This window comes from Carassius auratus, chromosome 17 (genome assembly GCF_003368295.1).
Source record: "Carassius auratus strain Wakin chromosome 17, ASM336829v1, whole genome shotgun sequence".
Lineage (NCBI taxonomy): Eukaryota > Metazoa > Chordata > Actinopteri > Cypriniformes > Cyprinidae > Carassius > Carassius auratus.
Genome location: NC_039259.1, coordinates 22,178,254 through 22,197,235, shown reverse-complemented (window position 1 = coordinate 22,197,235; position 18,982 = coordinate 22,178,254). Strand labels below are relative to the sequence as shown.

The window sequence follows — 18,982 nt, the reverse complement described above, 5'->3', positions numbered from 1 at the left end:
TGAATGTGTTTGGCTGCTTATTGGTGTTTGTGTCATTTTTTCTTTGTTCTGCTTTCTTTTGTTCTTGAACCCGTCTGTGACTGAGGAGAGTTTTATGATTTATCCTCCGAAAGGAGAAATTGCACTGGAACAGGAAAATAAAAAAAGAGTATTGGAAATGAAAGGAACTGTGAAGTGAGAGAAGGGGAAGATTAGAAAGAGCTGGAGTGAGAGGAAAGGAAGTAAACGGACAGAGAGGAAGATGAATGGAGCGCAGCAGGGTAATTGAGATCTCAATCTGCCCAGCGGTGCTGCTGCTGAAGATGGGACTGGGATACGACTGAGACACTCATTAAATAAGGAGAAAGAGAAAGAGAACGAGACGTTTATCTGACTGCAGTGTGATTCACATTGGCTTTAATTGAGCTTTGTTTTAAATGTGTGAGTGAGTGCATATAACACAGCCTACAAATGAAAGCTGCTTTTATGTTAAAATCACCCTAAAACTACACCCTGAGATCATATCTCTGTGATTATATTTTTAATCTGTCCTTCTCCGATGACTCTTGACATGATTCAGTGCTGGAATATGTTTTTATGAAAATGATGTTAGATTGTGTTTAGTTTTCTTTGAATGTTTTAGTGTTGTGTGTTTGGAGGATCTTGTGTTGATTCAGTGCTTATTGACGAGGCAGAAAGCAGTGAAAACCTGACACTCGGGCAACCAACCTTAAATTGGCCACATGGGGAGGGAGGGGAAGAGCTGGACGCATCGACTGAAAAATCAATCTGTTTCATGATTCATGATGTGTATTGAATGCCAGCAGCACAGTGAAGACAAAAGACGCTTAATTGCTTTGTTTAGTTTTTTAATTAATGTCATGTAACACTAGTCACTAGTCAAGAGATTTTTGGTGCTTTTAAAGTCAGAATTGATTTGTATTATATTATAAGAAAATTTAAGTAAACCCAAATTCATTATAACCAAATTTTATATCACGCTGTTACAATTAAAAAAGTCCTATAAATAAAGTCTAGTAATTATTGTCCTCATATAAGTGATTTATTATATTATATTATATTATATTATATTATATTATATTATATTATATTATATTATATTATATTATATTATATTATGTGGGTGATTTAAAATATAATATAATTTAAATTATTTACAAATTATAAAATGTTATAATATTAAAGTGACTGTAGAATTATATTATTTTAATATATTAATATCATATAGTTATATATTTTTATATATTTTATATTACACACACACACACACACACACACACACACACACACACACATATATATATATATATATATATATATTTAATATATATATATAAAATGAATAAATATATATATTGATTTAACATACTTTATTATTTTACTGATATATAATTATTTTTACACTATATATATTTGTGTGTGTGTGTGTGGTGTGTGTGTGTGTATATATAATCATAAAGTTTTTATACAAGTGTATTATATAAATATATAAAAATGTGCTTATATATAAAATATACTACACATTTATACAGCACTTAAGAGGTCTATTATACACAGATTTCTGACTGTAAGATACTATGATTAGCCAATCAGATTTCTCAGCATTATTTAAAATGTTGTCTTTATCTATGAAGTTAATATTCAGATGGATCTGGAAACCATATAGACAGTATTGGACAGTTCTGGAAAGATCAGCAGGTTGTCAGGAATTCGTGGGTCTGCTGGGATGTGAAGAGGTGGTGATGTGTCACCAGAAGGACGTTGTGTAACCAGAAAAGCCAAGCCCTGGAAGATTTCTAAGTGCAACATCAAGGTGTCAGAGGCAGTGTGCTGGAAAAGACGAGCCCAGAGGAGCATCAGCGTTCAGATGACAGAGAGAAGTCAGCGCCGATTCAGAGCTGAGGACAAGAGGACACACCACCAGACAGAGGAACTGCCTTGTTCCTACGTTACAGGGCCTGCTGCGTTCAATACTAGATGAGAACAACAAGGGTTCTCTTTTAGGAAGAAACCGAATGATATTTTGCAGTTATAGGTGAAGCTGAAATGACATTCCTGGAACTCATCTGGAACTGAAATTTTCATGATGATTTGTCTTTCCTCACATCTTTGGGGTCATTACATGTTAATTCAACCAGAGATCTTCAGATTAAAAAATTAAATAAAATCTATTGACTTCTATTTGATGTTTGTTACATTATATGGCAGTGGTGACCATTCAAAAATGAGAAAAGCATTCTTGTGTTTTTCGCCAAAGTTTGCATGCCTGTAACTCAAGAAATATTAAAAACATATTAATGTCCTTTTAGATTTTAAAAAACACTTTGCATTAGGACTGCATTATAAATCAACTTGCCATTATAATGCATATCTTATCAGTAAAGCCGGTTCTGTGATTAGTAGTTAATCTCCATCATGTGCCTTTAGATAGAGCGGCATTTAATACACAGAGCCATAGATCACTGACCAGCTGTACATCTTCTTCTTAGGTCCATCAGTGCTACAGGGCACATTGGGCATTAAGCAATTTCCACTGATAGCAAATGCCTCCATGGGTTTCAACTTCTTACCATTTAATGCCAGTTTGCTTTTTATCCTATTTGAAGTTACTTCCCCAGATCTTCTTTGGCCTTTCTTGCCTTCGACATCCATTGGAGGGCATCCAAGTCAGTCCAAATTTTGCAAGGCGTTGTTCTGGTTGCTGCAGGGTGTGCCCTGCCATTTTGATGGACACATAGAGACAGATCTTAAGTGGTGTATTAATGCTGGGTGACATCCAGATGTTGTGCATCCTTTGGAACACATTGGCTGCTTTGTCAATGCGTTGGATTACATCTGGTTCTACATCGCCATCCTGTGCGATAACACTGCCCAAGTATGTGAACTGGTCTGTATCTGTGAGTGGCTGGTTGCCAGTAGTAATTGGCATCAGTAGGTCCTTATCTTCTCCACTCATTTGCATCACTTGGGTCTTTCTGATGTTGATCCGCAGTCCGATCTTAAGTGCAAATCTTTCTAACAAGGTGGTAAGTTGCTGTAGCTTCTCTCGTGACTCTGTTAGTAGTGCGCTATCATCAGCAAAGTCTAGATAAGTAAGCCTTGTTTGCTCTGTCCATGAAATACCACATTCATATCCACTTGCTGTCTTCCGCATGGCAAGCACGAACAACATGAGTGTCAAAGCTGCGCAATATCACGTTCATAATCGAAGATGATTCATCTGCGATTATGAACGCGATATTGTGTAGCTTGTCAGTGATCTATGGCTCTGTGTAGTAAATGTCGCTCTATCTGAAAGCACAAGATGGAGATTTACTACTAATCACAGAGCCGGCTTTACTGACTAGATTCGCATGATAATGGCAAACGATTTATTGTGCAGTCCTACTTTGCATACAGTTGATAGTTTTTCTTTTAAAGAGGAATGTATGAAGAACAAATTTTGTTGAAGATAGAATGTATCTTTTTTTCCTCTATCAGAACAATTACATTGAACGTACTTATCTGAGTGACATAAATATTCTCTTTTTTTTGCGAATTATTGATTTTCAGCATTTTCTTGTTGAAGAGAAAAATGTGGTCATTTTAACATGTGGCCAATACTTTTATGATCATTTTGCCGTTGTGTAATGTACGATTCCAAAATCCTTTTAAAGTTAACAAGAAGCTAAAATGGACTAATGGTCATGATATTCTAAAGGAAATTCATTTTTTATAATATATATATATATATCCACTTTGATCTGCTGAGGTTAGTCAGATGAGATTAATGCTAGATTTACTGGATTATACTCTCTCTCTCATTACAGCTGCTTCAGGTCAAGGTAAGGTCACCTGCAGGATTTGTTATGGTATAGATGTCTTCAGGTCATGCTTCAGTGGTGGAGTCTCTGTGGAAACATCTGCAGGCAGGGAGGAACTGATTAAATCTTAATTAGGACTTTCACAATAGATGCACTTGTTACTCTGAGGTTGGCTCACTGTCGCTGAGAAGTGAGGTCAGTGTGTTTTCACTGGGACACTTTATTGACTTTCCAGCAGGTGAGAGTCTGAGATGTTTTCTTTGAGATGATAACATGCTTAGAAACTTAGGAATTCCAGGTCACTCATCCATTGCTAATTTAAGAGCACAATGCTGGCTTCTTTGAATTAAACATGATCCTGAGGTTAGAAATATATATTGGCATTTTTTCTAGAGGAAGATCCCTTTATGTGTGACAAGGTGATGTAGAAAAACTCTAGCCATAATTTCAAGACGAGCATATATTCTGTGAGATGGTTGAAGTGTTTTTGTTTGTCAGCGTGTGACAGGAGCACACGGGTGACTGACAGTTGGTTACAAAGAGGCACGTCTGTTTAACCCCGTTTGTCTCTAGAGACCTGTCAAAATTCACTTAGCTGTCTGTCCTTGTTAGATGGGCCACACAGACGCCGTCCTGCTGCCCTGGAGGTCATCACGGTCAAAACACATGCAGTGTCTTAAACGCAGAGCTCTGCTTATTTACAGTCTGCTCAGTATACACCACAGAAGACGTGTCCGCTGGGAGCATCATGCTTCGTTCATTTGTCACTATTAATGTCAATGTGAAATTAACTTAATGTAGGTTTCTGTTGCTATAGTGCATGACTTAACCATGCACGTCATTCCAAATGAAGTACAAATGTTTGTTTACATAATCTTTAATCAAAATGCACCACCTCTGTAAAGACATTGCTGTCATTAATGTAGTTAAAAGGAGTTGTTGACCCAAAAATGAAAATATGCTAGAAAAGGTACCTCAGGCAACCAAGGTGAAGATGAGTTTGTTTCTTCATGGGAAGAGGTTTGGAGAAATGTAGCATTACATCACTTGTTCACCAATGGATCCTCTGCAGTGAATGGGTGCCGTCAGAATGAGAGGCCAAACAGCTGATATGACACCACAAGTAATCCACACCACTTCGATCCATCTGTTAATGTCTTGTAAATTGAAAATGCGTGTTTTTTGTAAAAAAAAAAAAAAAAAAAATCCATCATTTTGACATTTTTACTTTCAAGCCATTGCCTTTGGCTAAAATGTGAGTCCTCTATCCATGTTATTGCTTTTTCCAGAGATGAAGTTATCTCGTCTGAATTGGGAGAGAAATCTGCACAGATCAAGCACGTTTACTTTTGATATGAGAGGACAACAGGGGATCTCCTTTTTTTTTACTGGAGGAAGCATTATTATGGATTATAGATTGTTATTTTGGCCGGAAGCAACAGTTTAAAATTAAAATACCTTGATGATGGATTTGTTTCTTAACACACAACTTCAGCCTTACAAGATGTTAACTGATGGACTGGAGTGGTGTGGATTACTTTTGATGTTTTTATCAGCTGTTTGGACTCGTATTCTTACGGCACCCATTCACTCCAGAGGATCCATTGGTGAGCAAGTGATGTTTTCACCAAATCTGTTCCCATAACTCATACTTGTACGCACAACTTATGTTTTCCCCTGCTGAATATGCTATATTTAAATAATATACATATGGAAGTGAAATGGGCTGCAGATGCTCTATCAGTTTTATCGTGGATATTTATGTGGTGATTTATGTTGCTTTAATCCATAACCAGCAACAAAACATAAAGATGCATTCAAAAAAATGCAGTGCATTCACAAAATGGGTTCATAAATTATAATTAGTTGATGTAATTAGCACAGAAATGTTGACTGATGTAATTGTGTGAGAAGCTGGAACGTCAAACATCTGGCAATCCTCTGAATCAGCCTTGATTTTTTTAAGAGGGCAAAATTAAAGCCACATAATGCAATACTAAATAATAAGCTGAATGAAGAATTAGTTTTCTATGCACAGCTGCGTTGGATGTGCTTTCAGCTATTCAGACGCAGAAGGTCACGCTGAGTTCACAATCGCACAACATGACCAACATGGGGCTGTACGACCCCGAGAGAGAGCCAGATATCCAGTGTCTGGAAGCATCACGCCAGATTTTGAGCGATAGCTGTTATGGGCATGAGTCACATGTGTTCTCGCTTGACTGGATGACTGGAACAAACAACAAACAGAAAGTCAAGCCCTGATGTGAATCACTCGGTTCACCATGCAAGAGCTGTGTGACTCCGTGACTCTCACTCAAACGGATGGATTCATTAGAAGTCCGTTTATAATGTAAGACCAGGTTTCTTTTGCCAAAAAAGTGTTTCGCTTTCTGAAACATGGAAAATGAAACGGGCTGTTTGGCTTGTAAAGACAAAATGAAATGGCATTTGCAACCCATTTTACTTTCATAATGTGAAAAATAAGAAAAAGTCAACAATGAAAAAAGAGATTCAATGTGGAAAAAAATTCATAGAGCACTTTATTTTATGCACTGGAAATAAATAAGCTACAGTATTACTTTAATTATTGGAAAGATTTTTTAATAACCCGTATGGCTTAGATGCCATCAAAATGGTATATATGTGTGTATATATATATATATATATATATATATATATATATATATATATATATATATATATATATATATAGATAGATAGATAGATAGATATATATATATAGATATAGATATAGATATACACACAAAACATATTTTACTCTCAAAAAAAAAAAAGCCTGTTTTAAATTTGACCTTAAATAGTTTACAATGTGATTCATCAAGTTTCTGAGTGGAAGTGGAAACGTAGCTGGGCCAGGGTTATATATAAAAAAAAAAAAACATAGAATTTTGTTACTAGAAACTAAATTAACTAACTGTTTAGTATTTAAAAAATTAAACCTTTTAAAATTTTTAGTTCAGCTAATTGTGGAAGCAGCATTTCTCATTTTCAATTAGTTTAACTTGATGTACTAAAATAACAAAAACTAAAACTGAAATAATAACTTTGTTAGAACTACAAAACATGAATAAAACAACAGTGTCCTGATAATAACACAGGTGTGCATATTTGAATGTTCTCATTGTGATTTCAGAACAACCTCTTTTTGCAGCTTCATTTCTATAAGTGGTCTGATAGTGGACATTTTGTCTGCATAGTAAATCAGAAGTGTATTTATTTCAGTGGCCTGTCCGTGATTCAGAGTGCAGATATGAACTGCAGTATGAGTGAGTTCAGACAGCCAGCAAGATGTGAAGTCCAGAGAAGACAGACTCAGTTTCTCTGCCGGTGCTCTGGTGCGCAAAAATGCCCTTTCTGGCGCTGGCTCCGCTATCACTGTGCCCTCTGGCATGTGCCCACCATCCACAAATACACACAGACGTGATGCAGATCCCCGGCCGGCCATCTGCCACTGATCTAATGTCCAGAAGCACAAACAGACTCCCATCCGCTTCCTCTCACAGTCTCTCACTGATCAATAGTGCTGTGAAAGTGAATGTGATGTCTGTGAGTGTTTGAGAGACAACGGGAGGACACAACAAAACTACATCACTCATTAGAATCAGTGAAGATGACACTGCAGCCGCCTGAAAATGATACTGTTTCAGTTTTGCTTCGCTGATTTTTTCAAGATTTGCTTTTGGGGGGGATTTATTGATATCAGTTACTGCTGTCATTATGAATATTCCCTCTTTCAGTTTAAGTCTCTGAGGATTTTTTTTTTCTCTACTATATACTTAATTGTTCACTGAGTTAGATCACTTCTAAAGAACAGCACGCATTGAATGAATGAGGCACATGATTTGGACTGGTGCTGTGAATGTATACCATGCAATTATTGGTTTTGGTTATGCTTGTGTGAGGAGATACTGCTAACTGCTGATGTCAGTCCAGCATTCAGACCTCTTCTAATGGACAGTGATGTGAAGCTGATGTCTGCTGCCATCTACTGGCGTTTAGAGCTCTTTGTGTGCAAGTCTTTGTGAGCTGAAGTTGTTCACCAAACAATTGATTGGTTCCCTAATGGGTCAGTCTCATTTAAACATAATTAAAAAAAAATGTTAAAACATATTTGTTGTGCAGTACAAAGTTATTATGCAATCAATATTTCAATCGTTATATATTTTATTATTATTATCATTATTTTATTAAGTATATGACTATGCACAATTCTTTATGCAAAATGTAATTTCTTTTTTTTCTGATTTGGAAGTAAAATATGACTTACATAATGTCTTATATTATTATTTTATATTATATTAATAAAATATTGAGTATGACTTTATGCAAAATGTATTATTATATTTTATTTTATATTAATAAAATATTGAGAATGACTTGATAAAAAAAAATCCTTTTGATTTGCAAGTAAAAATAATTATATTAATTATTAAAGAATTTAATAATATTAAGTAATATAATAATAAATTATTATGTTATATTTTAATATATTATATTATGTGATATAGTGTAATTTATGCTGTCCATACTTTTACCATAATTAGATTTCTTTTCATAAAACAAAATATAATGCTAACATTTAAGTCCTCAAAATAGTCTTGATTTTTTTTCAATGAAAATATAATCACTCTTTAAATTTTGTATGAACCTGAAATGTATTTGTGAGATTCACCTTAATGAGTGTCATTCATATCTCCATATCAAACTTGCACAGTTTTTCTGTGCCCTGCTGAATTAGATTTCCTCCCGTCAGCAGCGTATGGGCCGTATCTTTTTACCCATGCTGATAATAAGATAGGTCTGTTGAGCTTTTGTCAGTGTAATCTTATCTGCTTCTGCCCCAGCAGCCTCACAGTCACACATTTTTAAAGCACATAGGAAGGAGTTTGTTCAACTGTGGTGTCAGTATCTGCTCTGACAGAGAGAGAGAGCGAGAGTGAGAGAGAGAGAGAGAGAGAGAGAGAGCTCCACCCTGCAGTGTATTTCATGTCCTCTGCTCTCACCGCTGGCCGGCCGCTGTGTGATGGATGGTTGGGGGTCAGTCCTCCGTCAGAGCAGCATGTATTGTTCTCTGAGCGTCCAGGGAAAGTTTCAGCAGTCAAACTGAGCTTCAGACATGCCTGTCGAGGACTGAGGAGCACATGTTCGACTCAAACAGTGGTGAGTGTGACTTTTCAGTGGGGGGTTGTCTTGTTCTCCAATGGAACTTGTAAATAGACATGTTCTAATGGTCATGATGCTTTAGATGAGTTATTAGACTTGAATATGTGAATATGAATGTGTTGTCAATAGTTTTAAGATCTCTTCACTGATGCTGCTCAGACTTTCAGGTTAGCATGTTTTAAACTTTAAAATTCTGTAATTATTTTTCTGCCTAAGCTTTTTTTTCTGTCTCGCTTTGGGTCCTTTATGTTTTTAATAAATTGAAGTTTGAAAACCTCCTACTGACTTACATTAGAATGTTTAGTATTTGCATACAGAATTCCTACTGGTCTTGTTTCTTACATGTATTTAAATACTAAATTCCCATTGGTCTCTTACTTTTTTTTAAAACCTGTATTTGGGTAAGAATGTTTCATTGTTTTTTTTTCCTTCTGGCATCTGTTTATTTCCAGCGCTGACCCATTTCTAACATTTAAAACATACAACAACTTGCATCATCTTGACAAGAGTGAATAAACGATTTCGGAGAACGTCCCATGTGACGACTAGCCCTGTTCTGCTCTGTTTAATCTGAGAGTCCAAGTTTATCTGGCTTTAATTATGGTTTAGGAGGTGTTGTCATTCATTCGGTTGTTCTCGCTCAGATCCTGAACACCACAAACTGTGGGAACGTCCAATTTATAAGACAAGATTGCAAAATGAGTCTTTTTTTATTACTGTAAATTAAAAGTTTGCCAATTGACCTTCCAAAGTCAACATATTATTTGCTCTTCTCTCTTTTTCTGAACATGATGAATTAAAGTTTGCAATGAAAATGAGAATGGTGAGGGAATAATATGTAGGTTTTAACATGCTGAAATGTAGGATGTGTGGGAACTAAAGACAGGAAGTGGCTGCGAAACACACAGGAACAGATTGGAGCATATGTACTTGATTAAAGAAGCTCTCTGGTTTAAGCGTTTCAGCACGTTCACGAATCCCGCAGACAAAGCGAGAGTAACCCAACAATTCCTCACACGCTCGGAAAGGTCTCCAGCTGCATAGCGGAGTCATGATTTAGAAACTTTCAAGACGTTTGCGCTCCACATTTGTGCGTGGGCTAATCAGTGACAGTGATGCAGCTGAAATGTATCCTGGAGAAGTCCTGCTTGTGTCATTTCCTGTTTCCTGGTGCCAGAACGTGTCCCGGCTGCTTTATAGCGTGTGTTTGTGCAAATGTGTGCATTTGGAGAAGCTGGATTTTGAACATCTTGTTAAAGAAAATCATACTTGTAAAAGTTCCTGCCTAGAAGCTTGGCTGTTCTGAGTAGTACCCAGGTGTTGCTTTGTGGTTTCTAATGTGTCCATGTTTAAGTCTATGTGAGCTTCTGGTCTATAGATATGACTTGTGTGTACGTCTGCACCTCATTTGATCATACACCAGGCCAAAAATAAGTATGAATAAGAAACGTCAATGTCCTGGTGACTGCATATAGCACTGTGCTAAAAAACATCATTGTGATGACAAAAATCTGGTTTAGAAAATGTGTTTATTCAATATAATTCCTTATGCTTCAGACAAAAGCATTGCTTTTCATGCGCTAGATTTTGGGACTTTACATACAGTAGCATGTTGCTTCAGACTATAATGGAAAGATAACATCCAAAATACACTTTTAAATGTTTATCCTGTTGCATTTAACCTGTTAAACTAATTGAAGTATGGATTTTAATTAATTACATTTTTACAGTTTGATTCTGAAGGGTTTTACAGAGAGGTTAAGTCATATACTATTCACCTGATTTTTATACATTTTGTTTCATAAAAGCATGGTGAAAGTTATTTTTTTCTTACCATTGACAGTATTTTTCGACTTAATGATTGATAAAAAAAAAAACAATATAAAAAATCCCTACTCTAATATATCAACAAGTATTTTTGAACCTGGCTTTATTCAGTCCTCAGATTTCTATTATGAAAATAAATGCAAATAAGTGCTTATATTATTAGATAATACCTATTTGTATATTTAAATATAACATTCCAGAAAGCTTGTAATTCCAAAAATGTTTGGAATTCTTTTTTAATCAACCAACTGGGAAAGAACTGTATGATGATGCAATATTTTTTTACTCTATTCACCTGGACATTGCTTTAAAATAGCCGTCCTCAGGTAGCTGAGTTTGGCAGCGGGCCTGTATGATATGTAATTAATGCGACAGCCATTCCTCTCTGAGATATCGTCTCCCAGGAGCTGTTGAAAACTAATTGAGGTGAATGTGGCGTGACCCTGGGCTTCTCTTCCAGTCCTGCTGTCAGATAACCCGGGGAATTAGAGCCATTACAGCTGCTCTGATATTCCCCCTCATCCCATTCATCATGCCCAGGGTCCCCGGTTAATGAGGAGGTGCAGTCGTCTCCCGTTTGACCGGCTCCACGGAGAGGAGGAGATAAATGAGCTGCGTCATCTCCACACACGCTGAGACCCTCGAGCCGCTCACACGCTCTCATTCTGTCCAGAGAGGTGTGACATTGTACCTCATTTAAAACCCTGTTAACTAAAATGTCATGCTCATGTCCCGCTGGTGGCTGGAGGAGTTTGGTGTAAGGTTGAATGAATAATCTGTACTGGTTGGTGCTTTTATGTTCAGATTTGCATTAATGTTCTGAAGAAGGAATTCATTTCTTGGTGATTAACATAAATTCTTGGATTATGTATAAGTGTCAAATTTTATAATATTTAATAAATAAATGTGTGTTTGTGTGTGTGTGTGTGTGTGTGTGTGTGTGTGTGTGTGTGTGTGTGTGTGTGCGTGTGTGTGTGTGTGTATATATATATACTCACACACACACACACATTATATTATATTATTATATATAATATTTAGAATTTAAAATTTAAACTTAAATATAATTAATACATTAATAATTAAAATACATAATATGTGTTATATAAATATTAGATTATAATTATAAATTATACTTATATTATTATATAATTAATTATAAATTCTAATATTTACATTTTTACAAGACCGGGACATGTTCATAAGCTTTGTGAGAGTTCTCTCTTTGACTCTTGGTAGTTGATTTCCATGCATAATTCATATGTGGCTATGGTCAATGTATGCACACATACAGTACGTGTGGCTTCAATGCATAAATGCTTCATAACTCATTTTAATGGCTTGAGAATTACTATTTGCATGCAGTGAAATGGCTGCGCATAAGAGACAGCCAGCAGATCATGTGATTGGATCATAATGAAGTGTTTATCACAGGCAGGCTGTGTTGGGCAGCTCAGATCAGCCTTTTCTCTTCAGCATCGCTGGTTTTCTTAACCAATGAAAAGTGGGCAGATTTCACACAGCTTTGACTGGAGGGCATGTCACTTAACAAGTGAATGGTTCTCTCTTCATGGACAGTCAAGCCAGTCACAGAGAGCGTGACCACGAGACCCCTGTGGAGGAATGTGCATGTTTTCAGCCGGATGAAGGAAGCGTCTCACGAGTATAAGAATCTATTCTGTGCCTCTGATCTCCTCTGCCTCTGTCCATATTAAATAACAGCGTTTTCTTGAAGACGACACTGCATTTTGAGCCATTTTTAGCAAATTGCAGTTTAGCTGTCTAAACCACGACATCCTTGATTATTTGAAAATAGATCTCCCATGTATTTTCATAAATTTCTGGAGGACTGTGGAAAAAGAAATACAAACAGTGGGTCTGAGTTTCACAGCGGATGCTCTATTTTTAGATTGTGTCTGTGAGAATACAGAAACAAACCACAGCATGACTATAATGGAGCAGAATGAGTGTCTTAAACCGAGTGCTTCGATATGTGTGTCGTCAAGGTGCACCTGATCTTATTGTATTGATGTTATTAGAGGAGGTGGTTGATGTATTGCAAGATCTTACCATCCAAATTTTCATTTTAACAAGAAATTTATATTGTTTAAAGAAATAGTTCACCCAAAAATTAAGATTTGCTGAAAATGTTCTCATTCGTAGGCCAACCAAGATCTAGATGATGGTTTTTTTTTTCATCATAATTTGAAAATTTGAAATATGTATCACTTGCTCACCAATGGATCCTCTACAGTGAATGGGTGCCGTCAGAATGAGAGTCCAAACAGCTGATAAAAACATCACAATAATCCACAAGTAATCCACAGGACTCCAGTCCATCAGTTAACATCATGTGAAGAAAAAGCTGAATGTTTGTCATAAAGAAATCCATCATTAATGTGTTTTTAAAGCATCATTCACAAGCTGAAAAATAAAGTTAAAACACCATAATGATGATTCTGTTTTCACAGTTTGGTGTGGATTACTTGTGGATTATTGTGATGTTTTAATCAGCTGTTCGGACTCTCATTCTGACGGCACCCATTCACTGCAGAGCATCCATTTTCAATGCTTAAAAAATATGAACTAAAATAAAACTGTACGAATTTTATTTTGTTTTAGTTACTAAGGCAGCATTTCTAATGTTCTTTTTAGTTAAACATGAGGTAGCAAAAACTGAAATAAAAATGAATAAAGGTATATAGAAATATATATTAGGTTAATAGATTAACAAAAAAGGTAAAATAAAATAAAAAAGACAAAATTACTAATTAGGGGAAATTAAATTGCAAACGAAACAAATTCCAAATATTAATAAAAACTATAATAATAATATGCGAGTGTTGTTTGTCAACTTTTGTTGCTAGGTTGTTGTGTTTGGTTGCCAGGGAATTTCTAAGCGGTTGCTAAGGTGATCAGCTAATGCTGTGTAGTTACTTCTAAGGTTTTCTGAGTCTTTAGTGCATTGCTTTGTGGTTGTTAGGGTGAGTCATGTAAAGTGGTTAAAATCAAAAGTCTGTTCACATAGAGTAGTAACGGCATAAAAACCTCTTGTCCTTTTGTCAAATAACTTAGTATTCATTCAAGCATGAACGATAATCATATTGATACTGGAAGCAGTGCTAATAAATGACTGTATGCTTAACATATAGACTATTTATCAGTTAAAGCTCATCTCATGCTCGTCTTATTTAGCTTGTTGTGTTTGTTTTTATAATGACTCTTCTTGTTGATGTCCTCCGAGGCGGTCTGGCTGTTGAATGGCTCATTGATGTGTGTAAATCTGAGCCAAGTCAGTCTTTGGACGTGTCACTTCCTCCAGCACAGCGCAGCTCGGTCTGTGAATATTAATCAGACTCAATAAACTGCTCAGTGTCTGTAATCATCAGCCATCAACACACAGGTGCGCTCCCGGGATCCTTCAGGGCTTCTGCACTCCAACTGGACCGTATTAAAAGCCAGTTATATAGTTCTCGTCTCTCAGCTCTGTTCTGTTTTAAATCCGTTTCATTGACTGCTGTTTATATGAGTGCTGGATCTCATGCCGTTTGATTCTAACTGGCTGTTATATATATTTGTGCATGTTATTGTTGGACAGCAGGAGTGTTTCGGATTGCTATACTTTCTCTTTAATATTTTACCCATGAGTGGTGCATTATGTTTTTCTCATTTGAAGACGGGATGAACATCATTTTGGCTTTATCGTTGTCTGTGAGGATGTGTCTTTAAAACCCAGTTTTATATTTGGAGCAGTAGATTATAATTTTGACTATGGATAGTGAAGCAAACACTGATCAAGAAATTTGTGGGGATTTGAGCCCACCTGACAGTTTTTCACATGTATGGACAGACCTCATGAATATCTTGGTAAGCTTGGGAATTTTTATTTTTGGTATCATCCAGAAAGGGATTTTTATTCTGTTCTATTCTATTTTATTTTATTTTCTATTTTATTTTATTCTATTTTATTTTATTCTATTTTATTCTATTTTATTTTATTCTATTCTATTTTATTTTATTATTTACTTACTAACTTGCTTACTTATTTATTCTTGTAAATATCAGTATTATTGTGTGGATGTTTAGTGTCTATTTATACTGTATATCTATTTAAGTTCTTTTTAGGTTTTTAAGCATTAGTATTTTTAGATTAGTTTTTTATTTTGTCTTTGTATAATATTTAGTGAAAGCATATGGATTTACTTTGTGTTTAATGCCACATTTTATTTGTTATTTAATTTTAAGCCTGGGGATGTGATACTTGATATGTTGATGACAGTTCACTTGAATAATATAAAAAATAAGACCAAGCAGCTTTGTAAATGTCAAGTGTGTTTTGTTTGTCCCATGAGTCATTTTATAAGCAATTCTAACCAACCGAGGGATTTTGTACTGGAAGTATATACAGTATAATTATTTAACATTGTTGTCACATCATTTAACTTAGTGAAAATGCTCCCTATTTATTTGTCTGCTTTAAAGCAGGTTCTTATCATTTTGCTGGAATCCCTGCATCCCAAACCTTTCCCATCACCAGCAAAGTGTATAGTGGATCATGTTTATATGGTGACATAGTTGACTAAAACTTCAGTGTATTAAAAATATTCAAGGGGAAATTTTTAGGAGATGAGCTTGCAGATCTTGAGATGATGCTTTGCCCTCTGGGTCTCCAGTGAGTAAACAAGAGAGGTCACGTCTCAGTGTGTCTTACAATAGCAGGAAGACATGCTGAGCGAAAGCTGATTTCTCCTGACCAGCCAGAACATCAATACACACATCATAACCACATCCATGGAGGTTGATTGAGTCTATCTGAAGCAGCTTTCAAAGGCCCAAGCCTGCTCTTTCCAGTGTTGTTTGGTCTGAGCACTGGATATACGTCACAGTTTTCTCTTCACTGCTGTTTTCAGGCTGCAGATAATGGTTTTATTGTTTGTGTGTGTTGTAGGATGGCTCTCTGGCTAACATCGAGGATCTGGCCCAAGAGTATTCAGAGTATTACAGCACGTCCTACAGCGAAGTGTGTGACCGAATGGAGGAGTTACGCAAACGCAGAGTCACTCAAGAAGCAGAGACGGTAAAACAAACCTCACATGAGCCTCTATTTACGCCGTATTGTATGTTTCTTTTTCAGTGGAGTCCACTTACGCTACTGTTAAAAAGTTTGAGATTGGCTAATGTTTTTGAAAGTCAGTCTGCATTTGTTTGATGAACAATACAGAAAAAGAGTGATGTTGTGAAATAGTCTTATGATTTAAAATGATTTTCTATTTGAATATATTTAAAGTATAATTTATTCCTGTGATGCGCAGTTGTATTTTCAGCATCATTCCTCCAGTCTTCAGAGTCACATGATCTTCAGAAATCATTCTCATAGCTGATTTGCTGCTCAAAATAATGTTTCTTATTATTAATTAATAATACATTTTTGTGCAAACCATGATGCAATTTATTCTTTCTGGATTTTTTTAATGAATAGAACGTTAAAAATGGCAGCTTTTATTTGAAATAAAACATTTTTTTGGTCAAATGTATTTACCGGTACTGTAAATGTTACCGAATTCAGTGCTTCATTGCTGAATAAAAGTGTTTACAATTTTTCCAAAAACAAAACTTTTCAAGTAGCCTAATATTTCAAAAGAGCAAGAAGTTCCACAATGAAAATGATGTTTAGATGTGTCATTTGGTTCAGCTAGATAACAGTTATCACAGAATAAGGAGTGAAGAGTTTGTCATTTAATCCGCTGTATGACTGTTTCTCAGGGAAAGGCTGAATCAACAACATCCCTTCAGCTGCGGCTGGAAATCCAGGTGGGTAATGAATGACCCGTCCAGGAAGCTGTGCTTTTATTGGAAAGACACCAATAGTGTCATCTTTATTTGTTGTTAAGAGTCTGAAATGTCTTCATTTGTCCTCCCAGGAGTCGCTGGGTCTGTCTAGCGCCGTGTCCACACCTGAGGTGGAGAGAAGGTATGTGTGCGTTTCTGCATTTTTAGTATTTTCTCATCCAGTCTTGTGCAAATTCTTCTTCCAAAGAACAGGACTAAGGGACTTTCTAGTCACCGATGTTTAAGATTCCATTAGAACTGATCTGATAACCAGAAATGGGGTATTTTGAATTCCTAGACGTACTTAAATGAGACACAGAAGGTCTGAGAGTTACTCGACAAACAATGAAAACGCATCCGGATATTGGATGATGCAGGCATTTCCTATTGACCTCTTAATTCTTCATTTCTCCGTTTCCTTCCTTCCATTGTGCACCGGATGAGCATATAATCTGAACGCCACCATCAGCATGTTAATACACGAATGCACGAGTCAATTTAGTTCAGAATTCCCAATTTCAACTGATTCATGAACAAAACAATATAAAACAGATTCTTGTGGATGAGCTACGGTCAAAGCTATTGTGAAATAAACAATAAACCAAAAAAAGACCAAATACAATTATTCTACCATAATTAAAAATGATCAAATTATTGTAATGCCTTTGAAAGTTTATTGCTTTTTTAAATTTAATAAATAGCTTAAAAAATAATTCATAGTAATTAGAGTAGACAAAATTGTACGTTATATACACTACTGCTCAAAAGTTTGGAATCAGTATTTATTTTAAAGAAATTAAAACATGTATTCATCATGGATGCAATAGATTGATCAAAAGTGACAGTAAAGACATTTATAATGTTCTTTTGAACATTATTTTGAATTTTTTTTATAGCAAATCAGCATATTACAATGATTTTTTAAGGATAATGTAACATTTCATCATGTGAAATTCAGCTTTGCATCAAAAAAATAAATTTTAAAATATAGTACAATATAAAAAAATATATTTTGTACATGAATTGTAATATTTGTTACTGTATTTTTGATCAAATGAATGCAGCCTTGTTGAGCAAAAGAACAAAAACTTTATAAAATCTTGTTAATCCCAAACTTTTGAACAGTAGAATATTCACATACCACATGCTTATTGATAGTATCATTACTAATAATTGTTGTACTGAACATGCGGGGGTAAAATACATTTTCTCATATATCTGCCCTACGTTGCTCTACCTGAGAGCTCGGGTGCATGCTAACATCAGAGGCATGCGTCAGCTGAGAGAAAGACACATAAAGAGAGAGGGAGAGGAATTCACTGGCCATGTGAGCGCTCTGTCGCTCTAAAACCCCTCCGGTGCGTTGAAAAGCCTCCATTGTTGCAGTGAGGTGTGGTGTAACAGCCGACAGCAGCATGGGTCTCTATGTGCTCTGACAGACAGAGTCGAATCCACTGCCCTGCAGCTAGCACACAGACACATTACTACAAATCAATGGATAGGTGCTGAAAATGAAGAGAATAATATGGGAGAGCAAGTGAGATGAGACACGGTGTGAGCATGTTTTGATGGAGACGCTTTTGCTGGAGTTTGCATTTGCATTTGTGTTTTAATTTCTTCTTGCAGGCAATCAATGAACAAGTCCAGCTCTGAAGACGGATCTGGTTAGTACTGTATTGTTTGTTTGATTGTTAAAAATGAGTCAAATCAGGGTTCACACTGTCAGTGGAGTATAAATAGTGATTTCAAGGCCTGGAAAAGTCAAGAGTGAATGTACAATTTTCTAATGAACTTTTTCATAATATTTTAGTTTTCTTTTGATTTAGAAAATCTTATGAATTCATGGTGATTCATTGGTCAATACCTACTCATTATTGACTGTTTTCTCCACATCTCAACTTCATGATTATTTAAACACTTTTAACGCAGTTTTTCCTTTAGTATTATTTTTTTTATTTATTATTACATTACAAGAGTTTGAGGTCGAAAGACTGCATTATATGATCAAAAATACAGTCAAATCTAGTAATCTACTTTTCTATTTGAATATCAGGGATGTAACGATTCAAATTTGATTAAAATATGTGACAATTCAAATCGTTGAGATGTTAAACAAATCGCTATTAATTTAGGGGTAGGAGTTTATATGAATACATGTCTGAGGGGAACTAACTGTCTTTAGAAAAGTTTAGATGGTCTTTTTTTAATCTTGCCTTTGTATAAAGCATATTAAAGTTCATAAGTGCAGAGCTGCTTTGTTTACAGCGGTAACCAATGAAACGCTTTTTTGCGCCACGTCTGCTGTTTCTGTTTCATGCAGATATTTTTATTTGATT

General features: G+C 35.7%; 2 protein-coding genes across 2 annotated transcripts in view; one reads left to right on the top strand and one right to left on the bottom strand.

The window, feature by feature from the left end:
* LOC113116901 (sterile alpha motif domain-containing protein 5-like) overlaps positions 1 to 18,315 on the top strand; it is a 60,386-nt gene extending 42,071 nt beyond the window's left edge. The window contains exons 2-5 of the mRNA XM_026285201.1: positions 15,766 to 15,894; positions 16,581 to 16,628; positions 16,739 to 16,788; positions 18,273 to 18,315. Coding sequence (XP_026140986.1) covers positions 15,766 to 15,894; positions 16,581 to 16,628; positions 16,739 to 16,788; positions 18,273 to 18,315 — 270 coding nt within the window. The remainder of the gene's footprint in view (positions 1 to 15,765; positions 15,895 to 16,580; positions 16,629 to 16,738; positions 16,789 to 18,272) is intronic.
* A 298-nt stretch (positions 18,316 to 18,613) lies between these two features.
* The window catches only part of LOC113116900 (gamma-2-syntrophin-like), a 68,088-nt gene continuing 67,719 nt past the window's right edge, over positions 18,614 to 18,982 (bottom strand). The window contains exon 16 of the mRNA XM_026285200.1: positions 18,614 to 18,637. Coding sequence (XP_026140985.1) covers positions 18,614 to 18,637 — 24 coding nt within the window. The remainder of the gene's footprint in view (positions 18,638 to 18,982) is intronic.